This window comes from Haliotis asinina, chromosome 15 (assembly GCF_037392515.1).
Source record: "Haliotis asinina isolate JCU_RB_2024 chromosome 15, JCU_Hal_asi_v2, whole genome shotgun sequence".
Lineage (NCBI taxonomy): Eukaryota > Metazoa > Mollusca > Gastropoda > Lepetellida > Haliotidae > Haliotis > Haliotis asinina.
In genome coordinates, this window is record NC_090294.1 from 8,177,286 (window position 1) to 8,199,744 (window position 22,459).

Here is a 22,459-nt window from a genome sequence, read left to right on the forward strand (position 1 = left end):
CACAAGTGTATTGCAGTTTACAAATATACCAGACTATAGAAACAGTATTGCCAAACATCATTTGACAGATGTATTACTGTTAATGATTATATCAGACTACAGAAACAGCATTGCCAAACATCATTTGACAAGTATATCACAGCTAACCGATATGTCAACACAGAAACAGTATTGCCAAACATCATTTGACAAGTGTATCACAGTTCACTGATATATCAGAACACAGAACAGTATTGCCAAACATCATTTGACAAGTGTTTCATAGTTAACCGATACATCAGAACACAGAACAGTATTGCCAGACATCTTTTGACAAGTATGTCACAGGTAACTGATATATCAGACTGCAGAAACAGTATTGCCAAACATCTTTTGACCAGCGTTTACCGATATACCAGCACCAACTGTCCCACCTATTGTTGAAGGTAATGGAAGAATACAATCAGATGATCATGACTAGTCCTACATCTGTTTCCACACTGTGTTATATATACTATACATTCTGTCAAGGTTTAATCATATGTGGAAGTTGGTATAATGAAATATATAGATAGGTGAAATGTGTTTTTTGTAAGCAATGTACCATGATTGCCTTAACACAATAGCCATGCCACCTGTTACTATAGTACTGATAGTTCATATTCACCATCTTCTCAGCCAATTACACACTCGGTATTTTGTCAGAGGAATTGGTTCATGTTGTCAGAGAATACACTCAGCTTTATCCTCATGATCAGCTGATCATGAAGATGATGGGTAAACATTGAACCGACATGTTGCAGGACGCATACAAATAATTTATGGTCAACTGTGTTAGGAGTGAAGTAGAGTAATGGGCACAGGAAGTCCCTCTCATAGTATATTTATTATCTAGGGACACGCCAAAAAAATTAGAAAACCACGCAAAAAAATATTTTGTGCACATGTTTTGGATGCCTAGATTCTGATCTACATAATTTCAAAAAGTACCTTAAAACCGCAACATTATAAACAAACAATAAATTTTACAATTGTTCAGGTTTGTACTGAAAATATCACATGCAAAAGATTTGGACTACATATTTATAATTTTATTTCTGCACGCAGTCATACAAACCCTACCACAATCACTGCCTAAGGGACTGTTCATAATTCATGGCTAGAGAGAATCATGATGATGATTTTGAAGGGTGGGGTCATCCATTTTATTCTGGGGTGGTAGGGGAGATCATCAATTTTGTACACATGCACAATGAGGATCATGAATATTAAAAAATTATGTTAATGAATTATGCCTCTCCATAAGTATTATCATTACCCCCATATGATATGATACCCCCATAGATAATTAACAGTCCTTAATCTAAATTTTCTGTTTTCTGTCTCCCTCTATTGTCAGTGGAATGGAGTGGTAGTCAAGTGGTTAAAGTGTTTGCTCATCAGACTGAAGTCCCAGGTTCAATTTCCCACATAGGTGCACTTTGTGAAGCCCATCTCTGCCATTTTCCCACTGTGGTTTTGATGGAAATATTGCTAAAAGCAGCATAAAAGGTTTACTCACTCTGTTGCAACTGTTACATCAGACACATTTTGATGCTACATATAATGTCAGGGTGCATCACCTACTGTTAGCTTTCATTTCATCTGAAGATCTTGTCGACATAAAGAAAATATCTCATGTCATTTTCTTGTGCACTTTGGCTACATATCCTCCCAAACTACAAACTCTGTGAAGCTGAAACATTGCATAAAACAACACAGCAATAGTGTCATTTGTGTTAAAAAAATCAGCCATTTCTGAAGGTATCATTCTAAACTTTGATATGCAAGCACATGGTATGCTAAAATAACATGCTCTACAAGTTATTATTTCTATAAAATTAAATCTTATATCTTTCTCATGTGTTACTGCCTTTTTTACATCTGATCACAACGAACACTGCCAACAGAGCTGAAACCTCATAGGAATGATCAGAACTGTGATGCCTTTTAGAACAGATCCCATAATTCTGATCTGATTTTAAGCACCAGTCCCATGGGAGCCAAATTTTAAATGCCATTTCCATAAATTATTCATCCATTCACCAATACATACTTTATGACATGCTATGTGCATGTTGTATGCTGTATAACAAATAACATATTTTTTCAGAAATTCAGATTCAGGGTTAAGCAAGATGTTTCAATGTTTCTTCAGGTTTGTCAAAATAAAAAAATTGTATTTGGTGAATCACAAGGTAACAGTGTTTCATGATTACAGCAGGCACATATCACTCATGATCGGGTGGTCAGGCTTGCTGACTTGGTTGGAGTATGAAGACCAACCAATGCTTCAACCAAGCAAGTATTCAAAACACCATGTGTATAAATGTGTAGGTAATGTATGAGGCGAATTATGAAGTAACAGTGGTTCATGATTACAGCAGGCAAATATCATTCATGTAGGAATGCTTTTTATCCATCTCCCTTCTGTTACAGGCCTTCATAGCCACAGACATAACGTTCGCAATGAAGCCATACTTCCGAGGCCCATTCTGTACTCAGGACGTGAGAGAAGGACTGGTTGTGGCCTTTCTCAAGCACATCTCTAGCACCTGCTGTGTGAGTAAATACATCTGTAACTTCAGCACTCTGTAATATGTGTTATATTTTCTACCAGATTCTTGTACATTTTCTGGGTTGCGTCCGTCCATGTTTCAAACAAGACTCTCCAAGTGAAGCATATAATTTCCAGTGTGGGAAGTCATCAACCTGAGCCACTCGACCACAGCTGCTTCTGAAGAAATGGAAGTATTCACTGGCAACGTGGCATCCTTGATCACATTCTTTGTATGGATTCTGTCAGTATAAGGATTTTGAGGTAGAGGTTACCTCCACCAACTGACACTAGTCATCTAGTGGAGACACCTGTGTCAATCAGTTTACCAGCAGCCTATTTTATTCTCACTTTAGGGGATTTTGGTTAGAATCAGGTGGTCATGTTTGATGACATGTCCTCATTCCTCTTGGATCATAACTCACATTGTACCTCACTGTATTGTCTGGCGCAGACCAAAATGTTTAGTCTATCGTCATGCAGGTGAATATTTGCTGAATGTGGACAAACAGATGCCTCAGCATACTGAAAGAAGCTTCCAACTATCCATTGTACGATGTTGTTTCCCATCTTCCCTTATTCAGTATTTATGTCTACACTTTTGTTGTATTACATGAGATTGTGAGAATTTTTGTGTGAATGATGTGCTGGTTTTCAGGACTTCTGTGAGGGCATGAGTGACAGAGGTTCCGTGCCACCTGCTTTGCTGCTGGTTCTGTCTCGATTCTGTCTGGACCTGGAGAACGCCTCCATCTCCTACCTGGTGAGAGCTCCAGTTTCCCATCACCATCATACACACAATGTGTCACTGTTAAAACCCTATGTAATGTCACAAAATTATACATTGTTCTCCGATCACGATGGGGAGTATGGGCTGATGTACTCTCACTGATTGTTTAACAAATGATGTTGTGGTCGTACTAATAACAAAGATTGAGGGTACATCAACCAATGGGCCCCAAGGGACCAGTGAACAATGTATTTATCTTGCCAAACATCTCATTGTCAATTATGAACTGTTTCAAGTGTGGGTATTAGATTGTACACTTCAGCCAAACTGTGTGAAACGAACCATTGAAATCTTTCTTCTAGCTAATTTTCCCAAACTGTTTTTATTGTTTTAGTGAAGTTGCTGTGGTGTAATTGCTCTCCCTAATTTTCACAGGGACTACATTTGAAGTTTTGTCAAAATTTATTTCTTGGAATGTGAGGCAAATCTCTTCGTAGCCATTGGTAGATTTTGCAGACATCACAAGAAAAACAGAACATTAATTTGCATTCACAAAACATCATAAATTTCTGTGCATCATGCGTGAAATAATGTTATTCGAGATAAAGAAGTGCTACCTCAAAGTATCAAACGAGTTGCCATTGGCAGTGGGGTACATTGAAATATACCTCGCTTGTAAGTGGGATGTATTGAAAATAATAGAAGAGTGCTTAGCCAATCATTGATATTTATGTGGGAGGAGCATAACATGAAATGGACACCATGATGTCCCTTGAACATGACTTAACCCAGTACATATTAAGTCATGTCAAGGGGATGATGACATACCCTTTGACATTCTGACATCCCATTCAACATTCTGACATCCCACTCAACATTCTGACATCCCACACAATACTGTTATCCCACTCAAATGCTGCTCTCCCACCCAAGAATTCTGACATGCCATTCAATGCAGTTATCTCACTCTACATACGTCCTCTCAACATTCTCACAACCCTATTTATTTTGTTATCCCACTTTATGTTGTTATCCTACTTTATGTTGTTATCCTACTCAGCATTCTGACATCCCACTGAACATGACTCTCCATGTCTCTCAACATAATGCCATTTCTTTCAATTGACACTATTTCACTCAACATTTTGACATCCCACTCAATGCTTTCATGCTGCGTGACATGACATTATTCCACTAAACATCTCAAAGTCTGACTTCACCTGATCCCTGTTCACCATGATCGTGTGTGAAATTTACCATTCGCTGAACATCATTGTCCAGCGTTCCTTTGTAGCTTGATCTCCACGTGATCTGCATGGTTCTGGGCAACATTGACTCCTTTCTGCCTGTTTCCAGATAACACTCACAGAAGAACAGTTTCTGTTGGCTGAGAAGAGTCAGGTCACCCCTGTTGCTGACCTGTGGGCAATGGCCAAGGACACTGCACAGAAGTTGTTGAACCATTATGTCCGAGTACAAGGCCTCACAATTTCACAGGTAGGTTGGACCTTTCTCACTATGCATGAGGCTTGCAAAGGGGGTGATGAGGTAGTCTAGTGGATAAAGCTCTCTCTCTTCGCACTGCAGATCCTGGTTTGATCCCCCACATAGGTAAAATGTGTTAAGCCCATTTCTGGTGTCGCTGCCGTTATATTCCTGGAATCTAAAAGCAGCGTGAAACTATACTCACTAACTCACTCACTTTAGTTAGATACCAGTAGGACTCAAATCTGTGACAAAGACCATTCCTTTCTCACTTTGTGTGAAGGTTACACATGGCTCACCGTCTCAGCCTCTTTGTGAAGGATAAATAGTTTCAAGACATTACCAGGGTATTATCATGATAACATGTCTGGCATGGTGACAGTCTGACCTTCACCTTGCAGATGATGAGGAAGAGTGTTGAAACTCGTGACTGGCTGAATACAATTGAGCCTCGCAATGTCCGTGCTGTCATGAAGCGTGTGGTTGAAGACATCTCAGCCATTGACAACCAAGTTGGGCAGTTCTATGAGGAAGGAGTACGCAAGGAGCGTAGCAGTGACTCAAGTCGACGGACACACACATACAGCCAGTCTCAGCAGCAGAGGCGTACACCCTGGTCATACTCCCCAAGGTGAGATGGTAACAACTACGTCATGCACACACACTTTGTTGATATCAGGTCATTATGTACAGTAACTTGGTTGATAAAAAGATCATCATGCACAGTGACAGTGACTTGGTCATCATGGACAGTAACTTGGTTGATATCAGGTCATCATGGACAGTAACTTGGTTGATATCAGGTCATCATGTACTTTGACTTGGTTGATATCAGGTCATCATGGACAGTGAGTTGGTTGATATCTGGTCATCATGCACCTTAACTTGGTTGATATCAGGTCATCATGCACAGTAACTTGGTTGATATCAGGTCACCATGGACAGTAACATGGTTGATATCAGGTCATCATGGACAGTAACATGGTTGGTATCAGGTCATCATGCACCTTAACTTGGTTGGTATCAGGTCATCATCTGTGATGTGATCACACTTACAAACATATAATGATCACCAAGAGAAATGCAGCTCTGGCTTTTTGTCAAGTTTTTGAATAGAAGACATAAACATGAACACTTACTTTTATGACACTTCATTTTTTCAATAATTCCTCTTGCTGTTCAGTATACATTTATCCTCACCAAGAATCTTTACGGCCAGTAGTGTGATATCCATAAATCTAACTTTCAGTGTGGACAACAGCCTCATTAGCAATATCCAGAAGCTGTTTTCTGAGAAAATAGAAATATTCAGTGCTGTTGAGTTCTCCAAAGTATCGGTCCTCACAGGTATCATCAAGATCAGCCTCAAGGTAAGTATCAGCATCTAACAATATGATGCATCTAGCAGAGTCATTTTTAATGAAAAGCTGAACGTTTCCCTCATCTTGTAATGTTAAAAGGTGCTCTCTTCTTATTTTGGAGGTTGTGTTGTGTGGGTCCAACGCTATATGGCAACTGTTTCTTACATTCAATCAGTTATCAAGTTTGACAACATCAATACTGTGACTAATAAAATTTGCAAAATATAGATACATTTGAAAGACTTTCTCACACATATGTCACTTTATAAATACATGACCTACTAACATGGTCCATTATTCGCCTATCTGATCCTCATTTTCCTCTTTAGACCTTCTTGGAGTGTGTACGACTGAGAACATTTGGCCGATACGGCCTCCAACAGATCCAGGTGGACACACACTATCTGCAGCTGTACCTGTGGAGATTTGTCTCTGATGAGAAGTAAGTGGTAATAGTGTTTTGAGTGAGGAAGAGAAGAAGAAATGTGAAACCTTTGTGACAGTCCTGGGTTTGCTTTACTGAGAAATCAGTACACAGCAACTCTTTCCTTATCTAGCATTGGCCCCCAAGCAGACTTTGCTGGTTACTAGCAAATTAATTGGGTGGTCTGTTTGTGATTTGGTTCACTGTGTGTAATCATATCCCAACAGCGTCTGTTGCTCAGAATCTCAGTCACTGGATCTTCTGGCCCAAACGTGATTATTTAAAGACCATGAATACACACTGTTTGGTCAAATGTAGCATGTTAAATTTGGGAGTACTCTTTCTTAGTGAAGTATAATTTGTGGTACTTCTGGTACTTCAGGTTACACTTTCTGAAAGGAAGTGTGTGAACATAGCTTTCGCCCATGAGAGCAGTGCCCATTTACACTTGTAAGAGACCTACACAAGTTACATGGTGTAGAGTGAAGGTTGTTAGATTTTCACTGCTGTGAAAGACGTGACTCAGAATGCTGACATTCTGGGCACTGCCAGACCCCTGGTGTGGGTTCAAATCCCAGGTGGCGCTCAACCCTTAGAGTACTAGAATTGCTTCTCAACAAAGAAACTTTGACTCCCAAATAGAAGTGTTATTTACAGACACCATGATTAAGTTGGAGTACTGCCATATTGTTTTGTACTGTGATGTTAAACAACAAACATATTGAAACAAACCTCCCTGTGTGATACGCTACTCAGCTATGTATGTATGTATCAGGTAATAAGCCTTCATACCATAGCACCGGCATACAGTGTCAGTTATGTTGGTAAATAGATGTGTGCTAGTCAGTGCCTTGGATCCTGTTGTACATCTCCTTACATGGAGTGAGGACTGAAGATCATCAATGTTGTGCGTTTCAGCCTGGTGCAGGTACTACTGGATGAGATTGTGTGCAGCACCATGCACCGGTGCCTCGACCCAGTCCTCATGGAACCTAGCGTGAGTGTGACTTGTTGTTAAGTCCTTACACCTGGCATATCTGTCCATACACCCCGGCATATCAGTCCTTACACCTGGCATATCTGTCCATACACACCAGCATATCAGTCCTTACACCTGTCATATCTGTCCATACACCCCAGCATATCAGTCCTTACACCTGGCATATCTGTCCATACACCCCAGCATATCAGTCCTTACACCTGGCATATCTGTCCATACACCCCGGCATATCAGTCCTTACACCTGGCATATCAGTCCATACACCCCAGCATATCAGTCCTTACACCTGGCATATCTGTCCATACACCCCAGCATATCCGCCCTTACACCCAAGGACATCATTCCATACTCCCCAGCATATCAGTCCATACACCCCAGAACATCAGTCCATACACGCTGATAGGCCCGGGGTCCAAACCTATACACTGATAGGGTGTGGCCTCATTGCTTGTCTCAACTGTCTTTTGATACAAAGCAATGCAGCATACAGGTACATTCCATGAAATATCACAAAACTTTTTTACCAATTTAGGCTGATATTAAGTTATATTATAAAATCGTATGTTATGAAGACTCACAGCTAAAAGTATGCATGCAGAGAGTCTACAACACATACATTTTGAAAATGTATTTCTCATTTTCAAATCAGATTTCAATTTCCCCCTGTGTCAGTCAGGTGGAAAGAGGAGGTACATTTCCATAGAAACAAGCCTGTGACTGGGGAAATGTTTCATTCAGGGTTTTAATCAGGCTGGAAAAATGCCCTCTCCCCACACTCCCCTAATTGTGATAAAACACAACTAAACATACACAAACTGACGTGTGCCATCCATTGTGCACGTGAAAATCAAAGTTTTTTTGTCCATAGAGGCTGTCTTTGGGTGCGTTTTGCTGCACTGTTTTCTCTGCTGCGTTTGGTCAAACAGCTGTCCTGACCCGTGCTGTACAGGGCAAGCAGAGTACACTTATCTGATGATTACATCTCTTTGCTGAAGATTTTATGTTCAGAAAATAAGTAAAATTTGATGGTTCATACATGCTAAACAAATTAATCCCTTTAGTCATCAAAATATGCAGTGAAAGGGTTGTTGGACATTTACTTTTAGGCACATGTTTATTCTAGTAGAGAATTCCAAGGTCAACCTTTGACATCGCCAGGCAATTGCCAGGCAGCCATAACAGTTAAGCTCTGTCACTCATGGCCAAATAATATCTACACTGCTGAGGATTAGCCAATGGGAGACTAATTGGAAACCCATGGGTGTTTGAGAGGTTTGGATGCGGCCTTTGAAATGTTCTGGTCTTGTCTGATGTCCCACACCATCATATTGCTTTGAACTTGCCATATTCATTCAGTAAATCGGCATTGTACACAGTTTGGTGTCTGTTGTTTAGGTTAGCCTATTTTGCATAGGGGTTTGTTTGTCATCTGTTGCAATACCCCGCGATCCCACCTGCCGTCAGGTGACTGTAACATTGTTATAAGCTTTATATCATTATCTGGTTCCACATGCACTGAATCTGTCAATACACACTACTACATGTCATTCAAGAAAATAGTTGGTGTTCACTGTGTTGTTAAAGCTGTTGTATTAATGATTGTATGAGGAGGTGGTGGGGTGTGACAGCCTCCATTGTTGCACCTGTAGGTATAGGGGAGAAGGTGGGGTGTGACAGCCTCCATTGTTGCACCTGTAGGTATAGGGGAGGAGGTGGGGTGTGACAGCCTCCATTGTTGCACCTGTAGGTATTGCGGAGAGGGTGGGATGTGACAGCCTCCATTGTTGCACCTGTAGGTATAGGGAAAAAGGTGGGCTGTGACAGTTTCCTTTTTTGCCCTGTTGATATAGGGGAAGAGGTGGGGTGTGACAACCTCCACTGGTGCCCTTGTAGGTATAGGGGAAAAGGTCAGGTTTGACAGCCTCCATTGTTGCTCCAGTAGGTATACGGGAGGAGGTAGGGTGTGACAGTTAGGAGATAAACATCATGTGTTGGCCAATTTCCGGGTGTTATTGAGTATTTGAAGCACGGGAATGTTTCATTTGAAGCCTCCTGCTAACACCGTTGGTTCCAAATGCATTAATAACACCCGGAAACTGGCCAACACATGATGTTTATCGACATTTTTTAAACACAAAAGTAAACCAAAGGGTTTTACTGTCTGCACTCGTTTACATCGAGTACGGGTACAGCAGTGAAGTGTCATTAGCAGGCCGTTTCAGCTGGTTCCCATGGTAGCATCTGGAGTTGATCGTTTGTGACGTCATTCTGACTTTACGTCACAATATGATTTGAATGACGTCACCACTGTTGAAGACTCAACAAAACAATTGTTTGCGAGGTCAATACGCAGTGAATAGTCTTGCAGTTGCCGGGAATCTAATACCATTTGATCATGTTTTTCAACCAATCAAATTACAGAACACAGTGACTTTTGGTTTACAATCTCCATTGTTGCACTGTAGATATAGGGGAGGAGGTGGGATGTGACAACCTCCATTGTTGCACTATAGGTATAGGGGAACAGATGGTAAAGTGATAGCCTAAAATAGCGCCTGCAGAAAATTGGGGCAATATGTAAGTCACATATGTCGGTTATATTATACATTTTTTGTGAAATATTACAGTCAGTAATTGTATGACGCTACAGATAAAGTGATATGCCATTTGTAGCAGCTGAGGATAGTTAACAGAATTGACTTTTATTTTTAAATATATGACATTGTATTAACTGTAATGTATTGAATATTTATTTTTCAATTTATGTTATTAAATCATACCTTGATATTCTTAATTGTTGGTAATTTTAGCTGAGGTAAAACAGAAAACTTTGGAGCTTGACATGGAGGTAGTTTTTAGACATGAATTTTCATGTGTTTTTAGAGGGAACAATGTTCTCAAATTGCAGGTGCTGTGTGGAATCATTTTGCTATTTCAATCAGAATCAGTATGTTGTTAAAAATGTATGACAAGAACACACACTCAGAACTTACACTTGACACCCTAAGCTCCAAACTATACACCAGTGCTCAACAAAAGCCCCACACCCATGCTCAACCCAAGTTCCATACAACACACCAATGCGTAACCTAAACTTCTTACAACACATGGATGCTCAGCCCAAGCTCCACACCACAAACTAATGCTCATCCAAAGCTCCACACAACACACACCAAGCTCAACACAGGCTCCACTCAAAACCTTGGCCTGATGACTGGTCACATCTGTGGTTTTTTAAAAACCTTGATTTATTCAGAAATGTATATTACAGAAAATATTCAATTGATATGAAAATTGGATTTGTGTTTTTGACAGCAGTTTCACATTTACAATATACCAGTTGTTACAGAATAATCGTCAATGATGTGATCAGTTGAAAGAATACCAATAGGTTGTTTTTGCCAGTCACCGTTCACCGCTCATCCACTTCAAGCAGTCAGCTGTGGTAGTCCAGTAACAATAGACACATGTTGTAGTGCTAATAAACCGTCTCAGTTACTGAGCTTCCATCCAGGTGCACAACCATTATGCATCCATGTGTTATTGTTTATAAGCATTCTAGAATTTGATCTGGATTCTAGAAATCTGTTGGCCTATGATAATGTAGCGTAAGACTCTATTGATACAGGGTGGAAATAACTCATTGCCCGACGTCTTAGTCCTGTGTCTTATTCTGTCAGACAAGGAAATTTGTTTGTCACGCTTGACCAGTGTCCAGCTGGTTTTCCAATGTTAATTATGTTGTTTATTTTAAAAAATTCAATAATCTGTCAGTATAGTGGAAAAGTTATCAGGGCAAGTGATTTTTTATGTGCCATTGTACCGTAGTACACTAGCAATTTTAAAAGTTATTTCCACCCCAAAGATAGCATCACTTATTGTTTATTGCAGGAGCAATGTTTGGGTGTATGTTCTTACACCATTATCAAGCTAGGATGTTTTACATAAAGTTGCATGTTTCATAAGCATAATTAGTGCATGCACTCTGTTATGCAGCTGTATATTCATCAGTATCCATCTTACATACACTAATCTTTTCCACCACATGCAATTGTACATGGAAACATGAGAACTGAGTGTGTATGTCCCTGTGATTTATGTCTCCGTCATTGTGAAGACTGGACGGAGACAGATATCATTCATCTCATTGACTCACCTGTGCATATGGGTTGGGTAGGATGGGAGGCCACCTGCATGTGATGTAAACCATTTCTTGGGACATCTGAATGAGAGGGAGTGAGTTAGAATGGTTTTACACAGCTTTTTGCAACATTAGAACAATATTGTAAATGGACTTGAAACATTTCACCCATGTTGATAATCAAACCCAGGCCTTGGTGTGACGAGCAAACACTTTCACCAATAGGCTACTCCTCAGCCCCTGTCTGTATGTGAGGTGGCCAGTGTCGGAGACTCAAGTGTGTGATATCAACTATATGCAGAAACACCTGAATATTGAGATATCTGTATGTGATTTCAAATGTAAATGTTAAAATACTTGTATGTGAGGACACCAAGCCTTGTATTGATAGACATCTCTTGGTGATATCTTTTGTATGTGTGTGTGGAAACAAGTGTATGTGATACACCTGTATGTGTATGTGGAAACGTGTATGTGATACACCTGTATGTGTATGTGAAAACAGGCGTATGTGATACACCTGTATATGTATGTGGAAACAAGTGTATGTGATACATCTGTATGTGTATGTGAAAACAAGTGTATGTGATACACCTGTATGTGTATGTGGAAACGTGTATGTGATACACCTGTATGTGTATGTGGAAACAAGTGTATGTGATACACCTGTATGTGTATGTGGAAACAAGTGTATGTGATACACCTGTATGTGTATGTGGAAACAAGTGTATGTGATACACCTGTATGTGTATGTGAAAACAAGTGTATGTGATACACCTGTATGTGTGTGTGGAAACAAGTGTATGTGATACACCTGTATGTGTATGTGGAAACGTGTATGTGATACACCTGTATGTGTATGTGGAAACAAGTGTATGTGATACACCTGTATGTGTGTGTGGAAACGTGTATGTGATACACCTGTATGTGTATGTGGAAACAAGTGTATGTGATACACCTGTATGTGTGTGTGGAAACGTGTATGTGATACACCTGTATGTGTATGTGGAAACAAGTGTATGTGATACACCTGTATGTGAGTGAGTGAGTGAGTTTTAGTTTTACGCCGCACTCAGCAATATTACAGCTATATGGCGGCGGTCTGTAAATAATCGAGTCTGGACCAGACAATCCAGTGATCAACAACATGAGCATCGATCTGCGTACTTGGGAACCGATGACATGTGTCAACCAAGTCAGCTAGCCTGACCACCCGATCCCGTTAGTCGCCTCTTACGACAAGCTGAGTCGCCCTTAATAGCAAGCATGGGTTGCTGAAGGCCTATTCTACCCCGGAACCTTCACGGGTCTACACCTGTATGTGTATGTGGAAACAAGTGTATGTGATACACCTGTATGTGTGTGTGGAAACAAGTGTATGTGATACACCTGTATGTGTATGTGAAAACAAGTGTATGTGATACACCTGTATGTGTATATGGAAATGTGTATGTGATACACCTGTATGTGTGTGTGGAAACGTGTATGTGATACACCTGTATGTGTGTGTGGAAACGTGTATGTGATACACCTGTATGTGTGTGTGGAAACGTGTATGTGATACACCTGTATGTGTGTGTGGAAACGTGTATGTGATACACCTGTATGTGTGTGTGGAAACGTGTATGTGATACACCTGTATGTGTATGTGGAAACGTGTATGTGATACACCTGTATGTGTGTGTGGAAACGTGTATGTGATACACCTGTATGTGTGTGTGGAAACGTGTATGTGATACACCTGTATGTGTGTGTGGAAACGTGTATGTGATACACCTGTAGGTGTGTGTGTGTGTGTGTGTGAAAACAAGTGTATGTGATACATCTGTATGTGGAGATACCAATATATTAATCTGTCATGGCTTGTGATATTTGCACACACTCTGCCTATTGAGTGTGTACTTTAACCTGTTTTAAACACCTTGGACAAGAAACGTTTCCTAACAACATGACTTTCTACTGTTTCAGGTGATAGAGCTCATCTGCGAGAGGGGATGAACGTTCAAGAATCCCAAATCATCCATGCAGTTCGTGTACAACATGTGCATGAACATGTTCTTTCAAAAAAATATGTCTGGTTGCAACTGGTGTTGAGATCTATCTGCACCTGTTGTGAAATTTAAGACATACTTCAGAGTAGGAAGAATCAGAAGGTGGATGATGGTTGTACGGATCTATATGTAGCAAACACATTCCACAATGGTACACCTCATATACACAGATCCATAGGAACTTCTCCATTGTTTAGACCTGTGATGTTCCAACTTCAAATATTGGCCTTCAATAACCCATTCTTGTCGTAAGAGGCAACTAGTGGGATCGGGTGGTCAGGCTCGCTGACTTAGTTGACCCATGTCATCAGTTCCCAATTGTGCATACTGATGCCCATGCTGTTAATCACTGGATGTACTGGTCCAGATTATTTATTTACAACACTGCCACCACATAGCTGGAATATTGCTGAGTAGAGGTGAAAGCTAAACACAGTCACTCGCTCACCATTGTTTATCCATGAAGATCCAGGGTAGAGCCGGTCTTAGGCAACCCATGCTTGTCCTAAGAGGCAAGTAATGGATCGGTGGTCAGGCTCACTGACTTGGTTAACACATGTCATCTTATCCCAGTTGCATAGATCAATGTTCATGATGTTGATCCCTGGATTGTCTTGTCCAGACTTGATTGTTTACAAACCATCACAATGTAGCTGGAATATTACTGAGTGTAGCATTAGACAACAAACATACAAGCCAAACCACAATTGTTTGTACTTTCCCAGTTACTAGACTGATCAGCTGAATAGTATTTACTTTTGAAGTATTTCTGTGAATCAAATGTTTCAAATCAGGTTGAAAAGTAAGCAAGTGTCGTCAGTGTATCTTACCCTGGAAATGCGGTCCAAGTATAAATGTGTAAGACCTGCAGCAAAGATGAGTGACTGAGTTAAATTTTAGCATTGTTTCAGCGATATTCAATGAAACCAACTTTACTCATATACACAAATCCGTTATTACACAAAATTACGCTCTGAAATTATTATACACACTTTTTCACATCACAATATTTTATATTTACAATTTAGAACATGGGTGTAACAATATTAGTTACAATATAAAAGTCGGCTTCAGCTGCAAAGATGCTACTGTGTATCAAGTGTCTATGTCTTTAGTTTGTATTTATATCTGTATGGAAGGCGTGAGGCTATAATCATTGGTGCGACATGTGTATTGTATAGTATGTATACATACTGGTTAAATAAATGCAACAAAACCTTTTGCACATCCATTAGAATACTGTGCGTGAATCGATAGAGAAGCAAGGTTCAGCATTGCACTACTAACAATGACACACAACACGGATTTCCCTCCTGCCTTTCTTCAGGGAGAGATCTATTGCTCAAATCATCCTTCACATTAATAACAATATGAAGTAGAGTGACTCTCTGGCAAAGACTGAACATTTACACACTATGTAGGTTCAGTGAAGATTCCCTACTAGCGACTTTGAAGCAGGATCCTGGAGCTCCATCTCTGTACCTTGGGGACACCAGGTGTGGGGCTGGTAAGCAGAGTGTGTTAGGCCAGGATGTTTAAGCTTATATTTAGGACTGAAAATTTAAATAGCCCTTCGTTAAGTGTGATCTTGATTTCCACCGCTGCGATATTGCTGGAATATTGCTAAAATCGGAGTAAACCTTAACTAACTCACTCCCTAACTAAATCGATTGTTTGAGGGCAGTGCACCATGATGTGTGTCACCACTGGAGAGGCTGAGGGTACAATTGTGAGTAATCTATAAAATATCTCTGATGCACGGGTTAGAGAAATACCAGTAAACAGTAGTCTCATATTCTGCGAACAACCTTTAAAACCATTTTCAATTAGAAAAAGGCAGATGCATGTAAACATGAATATTTCATTACCACCTGTGACTGACTGCAAGAGAACGAAGCACGATCAGTAATAGGCCATAATGCCTGAATTCCTATGTGGAATTTGATGTCTGAAAACAAATGTGTCCGTCGGAATTTGTGCGTCTCACGATAGAGAAGAATTTCCGAATTTTATTGCTCTGATCTTGTTCGAATACTGCTAGGAAATGGGCACATGCTTCTTTGCAGTGCAGGTCATTCCTAAAGGTAACTGACCCATGAAGATCCGGGTTAGAATTGATCTTCATCAACCCATGCTCGTCGTAAGAGGCGTCTATCAGGATGAGGTGGTCAGGCTCACTGACTGGGTTGACACATGTCATAGCATTCCAGTTACGTAGATCGTGTCTCATGCTGTTGATCCCTAGACTGTCTGGACCAAGACCGATTATTTACAGACCGCCACCACATGGCTGGATCACTGCTGAATACGGCGTAAAAGTAAACTCACTCCCTTAAGATAATTCCCTGGCACAATACCATCATATTTACACTGTGTCGTGTATTTATCGAAATGACTCAATATGAACCTCCGTTCTAAGTTTAAGATTGTTGAAGTATGTGTGCATTTTCCACCCTAAACACCGTCAACGCTTTAGTTCCTGTCAAATCCAATATGGATAACGTATCCCGTTCTCCATACCCCAACCCTATCATGTACCCGTACACTGCGACCACCACATCGACAAAACATTCCGTACACTCCAGCACCCCCAACATCGACAACATACCCGTACACTGCAACCACATCGACAAAACACGAAGTACTCTCCAACACCCCGAACCGACGGAGCATCAAACACTCTCCTAGCAACATCAGCAGAGTACTTCTATACATTCTAATCTCAACGTCAACAATGCACCCTGTACTCTCCAACCCAAAAGACAATCATGCGCTACGTACTCTGCAGTCCCAACATCGAGCACTGAGTGCTCTTAACCCAACATCTTCAACGTCCTCCGTATATTCCAATCCCAACGACTAGTCCGTACTCTCCAACCCCAAAGACGACAAAGCAGTACATAATCTCTCACACCCAAAGTCGACAAAGCAGTACATAATCTCTCACACCCAAAGTCGACAAAGCAGTACATAATCTCTCACACCCAAAGTCGACAAAGCAGTACATAATCTCTCACACCCAAAGTCGACAAAGCAGTACATAATCTCTCACACCCAAAGTCGACAAAGCAGTACATAATCTCTCACACCCAAAGTCGACAACGCAGTACATAATCTCTCACACCCAAAGTCGACAAAGCACTCTCCAACACCTGAAATCGACAAAGCATAAAGTACTCTCCAACACCCAAAATTGACAAAGCACAAAGTACTCTCCGCCCAAAGACGACAATGCGCTGCGTGCTCTCCAGCCCCAACAACGACAATGCGCTGCGTTCTCTCCAGCCCCAAAAACGACAATGCGCTGCGTGCTCTCCAGTCCCAACAACGACAATGCGCTGCGTGCTCTCCAGCCCCAACAACAACAACGCACTGCGTGCTCTTTAACCCAACATCTGCTACGTACTCCGTACTTTCCAATCCCAACAACAACAAAGTACTCTTTACTCTCCAATCAGCACTACGTATTCTAAAACCCCATCGTCAACCACGCATCCCGTACTTTTCAATCTCAAGTCGCCAACGCACCTTACTTTCTAGGTACCGTACTTGATGATCGATGTGCCCTTACGCCCCAAGCCCATGTCCTTCATCGCCCTAGCCAACACAGCAACCTGGGGCCGGCTGTTACATAGGAGTACAGTTATTCCAGAATGTAATGAGATCACGGTGTATGAAGTTTCAAATAAACGTCAAAGACCATTCCGCGGCGCCCATCTCAAGGACGCCCATGCAGGAATTACAGGTCAATATAACTATGCTGATGTGTTCAATAACTAGTTCACGTTTGACTCGTTGACTTCAAGCCGTTTCTAAACATGTTCACAGATAAAATATGCCAAACATTATTTCAATAATTTGAATGTAACCAAGAGTTCGATCGATCGCTATACATCGCTTCCAGTTGTGATCTTGCTGAAACTGTTACAAAGTTCAATCCATCGGAAACTAGAATAAACTTCAGATGTTTTCCTATTCTGCCAAAATGAATATTTTAAAATGTTTTCGATATTCAGATGTGACTCAGGTGAATATAAGACACGCCCTACCATGCACATCGGTGCATAGCGTCAGCACTGAAGCATTTAGGTATTGCTTTTTTCAGAACAAGTAGGTTTTGAAATAAATCCCTCCCACTGAAAATACTCGCTCGGTATTTTAGCGAATATCCTTTTATTTTGGGTAAAGACCCATTTAGTATCAGTGATAGTGTATACCTTGATATCACTTTTTGCGATAAAAACCCCTGCGACTTTCGTATTTTGAACTAACAACTTCCATACTTTAAAAACTTAAAGATCGCTTTGAGTAACGGGATCCAGTTCCATATTATTTTACGTCCTGCTTCATCGTCAACATACTAGTCAACATTGGGAAATTGTCGTATCGGAAAAATATTAATCTCACGACAATGTTCAATGTTTTCAAGTACGCTAGCAAAAGGATACCCATGTTATTGGTCGCGCTCTCATGTGGCAGACAGCTGCATGTGCACAACGTGTCTGAGCATGGTCGTGTGATGTTCACATTCAGTCGCGCGTCTCTAGTGACGATTGACAATGCTGGCGAGCCTCGGCATCATGACCATGGTTTCACGACACGAGGTTCCAATGCCATGACATCAACCCAGATCACCGAGTCTGAGATCCATTTCGTCACATCTTAGGACAACCTGCATTCTTTCACCTGAAGAAGTGCTGCGGCGATGTATTTTCATCCCCATTTGTTCAATCTGAAATATAGATTCGACGTAAAAGAGTCAAAAAGTCAACACGTATTATTAATCCAAACTGTTATAATACATTTCAACAGCCTGTAATTATTTCCACAGATGCTACCACTTACATACACCTGTCATAATTTTGCAATTCATGTTTCAACAAAATGTTATCAAAACCAAATGTTAAACAGAAAAATGTGTTCGTTGCAATACAGGGACAACAATCTACGATACAAAAGTTATCAGCCTCATTGTGCAAATACAATATGATATGATTTACAACCTTTACGCTTTCATGAAAAAGAACGGTCTTGCTGACAGAATATCACGGGCAAGGGAGTGGCTACCACCACAGAAAACCCCGGGCTTACACGTGATTGTTGCTAAAACAAGGCGTAAACATAGGGCTTTTCTGCCTATCAGGCTTTCACGACAAATTTGGTTTGCTGTCGGGCTTACATGAAAAATTTGGCTTGTACGCTCCTGGCAGTCTGCGGGACTTGACAAATAAGACCGCTGAGGAGAACAGTACAATACGCCTTTCTTCTATTGTAAACCTCAGCTAAAACAGAAACTCAGATCATACACAGTTCAATAATTGACCATATCACCCAGTTCATATTTTACATTCAACGTACTTTTTTAATGGTACAGCAGTTGCGTGAGGGCAGAAAACAATTCGTATGAGCGTCAACCGCCTATATACACGTGGACACATGTTACCTGTACTGCAGTAATGTGAAATGTAATGTACCGTAAGTTTGTGTTCTGTCATGCATTTTCAAAGTGGGAGAAACGTTCAGCTTTGTCCGTCTCCAGCTGTTGCGGTCATTGCAAGTGTAATTATTAATGAAACAATGAGTAATATAATGTATATGTCCTTTTTCCAGCTCCTGTTACATATTTATGAATGTTCTTTCATTAGTCCTGTAATATAACTTTTATTTGTAACACCGTCAACAGCCCAAACTACGGAGGAGCTCTATAGCACTTACCTCCAGTCCTGTATGCATTTGTCATAAGGCCGGAAATGTCGAACATCATTTTCATTTGTGTTTTGGGGCTGTAAACAACACTGATTTGCCAGTTGCAATAAATTATGGTTGTCTTTGAAGTTTAAAACCCGAATAGTTGTCCATTCGTCTTTTGTATCAGACCCAAATCTTCATATATTATATCTGAATATTTGTACCAATAAATACCTGTTTAAAAAATAATGATTGTCCTAAACACAAAATGGGAAGGACTTTTTTGTGTGCTCAAAGAAGATGTAACGGGTGGAAATAATACTTAGTAGAATCCCAATAATGCATTTACACGACTATGATTTACACGACTGGATTACGCAGACGTCGCGTTATGAAACAATCGTATGAAAGGGATATTCTACAAAATACAATCAAATGCACGTAATGTGTGGAATATCTGGACTGAGGTGCCAAGAACAAAGGTGAGCGGAACTCCAACTCAGACATACACGGGGTGCGCGGAGCTCTAGTTCTCTGGCATACATGAGGTGAGCGGAGCTCTAGTTCAGACATATACAAGGTGAGCAGAGCTTTGGTTCAGATATATATGAGGTGAGCGAAGCTCTTGTTCAGAGATGGTGGTGAGCAGAGCTCTGGTACAGGCATACACGAGATGAGCGGAGCTCTAGTAAGATGCACGCGGTGAGCGGAGCTCTAGCTCAGACATAGATGTGATACCTGGAATTTTCATCTCTCTCATACATGACACTGTTAACACATGAACTGCTCATGATACGGGTGCTCTCTCAAACATGACACTGCTAACACGTGAACTGCTCGTGATACGGGTGCTCTCTCATACATGACACTGCTAACACATGAACTGCTCGTGATACGGGTGCTCTCTCATACATGACACTGCTAACACATGAACTGCTCGTGATACGGGTGCTCTCTCATACATGACACTGCTAACACATGAACTGCTCGTGATACGGGTGCTCTCTCATACATGACACTGCTAACACATGAACTGCTCGTGATACGGATGCTCTCTCATACATGACACTGCTAACACATGAACTGCTCCTGATACGGGTGCTCTCTCATACATGGCACTGCTAACACATGAACTGCTCGTGATACGGGTGCTCTCTCATACATGACACTGCTAACACATGAACTGCTCGTGATACGGGTGCTCTCTCATACATGACACTGCTAACACATGAACTGCTCGTGATACGGGTGCTCTCTCATACATGACACTGCTAACACATGAACTGCTCGTGATACGGGTGCGGGTTCAAGCTATTGGGTGAAGATGAACATCACATGAAACACTGAGGACCAATTAAACGAGGTAAAGCGTGGAAACAGGGAGCTGGTTGATGATAATCGAATATGAAACATTGGACCTGAGATGATTCCAGTGGGTCCAAATGTAGCAGTGAAGGTTATATGAAGGAATGACTGTAATCAGCGGTAACACCAGGTGTTCCCGATACAGGTAAACACCTACAGCACCGCCGATAGGATCCAGCACAACACAGTCTACACAAAAATGTATGTCAGGTGATGTTGCCGTGAAACGGCAAAACCACAGAGTGCATTTAACATGCTTAACACGTTGTGTAGATTTCAACACAAATATATTACCTGGGGATGCCACGTGTGTAACTGTGACTATATAGATTTGCGGCATGAACATCGACTAAAAGCATTGCATGGCGAAACATGAAGTTCTACGGCTCTCGTAATGTCATACGATAACAAAGACCTACCGCGTCTATATACCCCTTGTGCTGAGTGAGTGAGTGAGTGAGTGTGTGAGTGAGTGAGTATGGTTTTAAGCCACCTTTGGCATATTCCAGCAACATCACGGCGAGGGGACACCAGAAAAGGGCTTCACACATTAGACGTAGACTTAGAATGGAATCAGCACCGGGCTTCGGCGCGACGAATAAACGCTTGAACCTCTGGGCTACTAAACTGCCCCCTCCCGTTTTGTTGACTTGGTGCAAAACAAATGAAGAATGGTGGCTACCGAAACGTATATATTATTTTCACATAAACCTACAAGTATATCTGCTGACATAGCGCGTAAAACATAAAGGTCTAGTACCTAAGAGTATAATTCTCTTTTTCATAGATTTACAGATGAACTGCTCGGGGATAGCTGGTGAAACAGTTGTAGTGTTCGGACACAATGGAGCGGGCCGCTGATGGACTTCCAACATGGCGTGCATGTGACCCATAACTGGAGATATTCATTTATGATAATAGAATTCATAGGTTCTACATGTGTAATTATACAGAAGTGGCTTACATCCATAGCACCTTGGAATGAATATGGTATCCCAGACTAGTTATGCGTACTTTGATAAGCGCCAAGGAAGGTTGGAGCAGAGTCGCCATATTATGACATGCTGCATGGACAAGGCGTGTTTTGTGCATGGCCTTGTGCTCATCCATACATCGGTAAATGGGTCATCATTTTGCGAGTGAACAAAATATACCCCTGGGATTTACAGGTGCGAATCCCTGAGTCCTATACACATAACAACTGACAATAGACGCGATGAAATTCAATAGTGCGTCCACAGAACGCCGACAAAGTCCGAATACTTTTTGGAAAATTTCAATCAAGTAACAATAAGATATCACTGAGTTTGCTGCTAACTGGGGTACTATATATCATTTGCAATTGAATTACTGTAACAATGTGATGATCTTGCCACAAAATACAATAACAGTAACTGAATTAGGAAGGCAACAATACTACAACATGGTATAAAGAATATTTCAGTGTCTGGGACCCCCATTTTGTAGTGCTGGGAGCCCGCTTCACAAAACTCGCGTACGCCAAAGATCTCGTAACTTTTCCTGTAGCATTTGCACCTCCTATGTTACAGCATACCAGGTGCAAGTGCTACGAGAAAAGTTGCGGGATCTTAGGACGGACTCAAGGACAAGTCCACATACCCGCATGTCGTTTCAAACT

The 22,459-nt window shown here is 41.1% G+C and overlaps 1 protein-coding gene across 1 annotated transcript in view; it reads left to right on the forward strand.

Moving 5' to 3' along the window:
* The window catches only part of LOC137265162 (vacuolar protein sorting-associated protein 51 homolog), a 39,905-nt gene extending 24,907 nt beyond the window's left edge, over positions 1–14,998 (forward strand). The window contains exons 13-20 of the mRNA XM_067800487.1: positions 2,458–2,580; positions 3,234–3,338; positions 4,662–4,802; positions 5,192–5,421; positions 6,040–6,160; positions 6,481–6,593; positions 7,494–7,572; positions 13,685–14,998. Coding sequence (XP_067656588.1) covers positions 2,458–2,580; positions 3,234–3,338; positions 4,662–4,802; positions 5,192–5,421; positions 6,040–6,160; positions 6,481–6,593; positions 7,494–7,572; positions 13,685–13,714 — 942 coding nt within the window. The 3' untranslated portion in view covers positions 13,715–14,998. The remainder of the gene's footprint in view (positions 1–2,457; positions 2,581–3,233; positions 3,339–4,661; positions 4,803–5,191; positions 5,422–6,039; positions 6,161–6,480; positions 6,594–7,493; positions 7,573–13,684) is intronic.
* Positions 14,999–22,459: the final 7,461 nt, after the last annotated feature.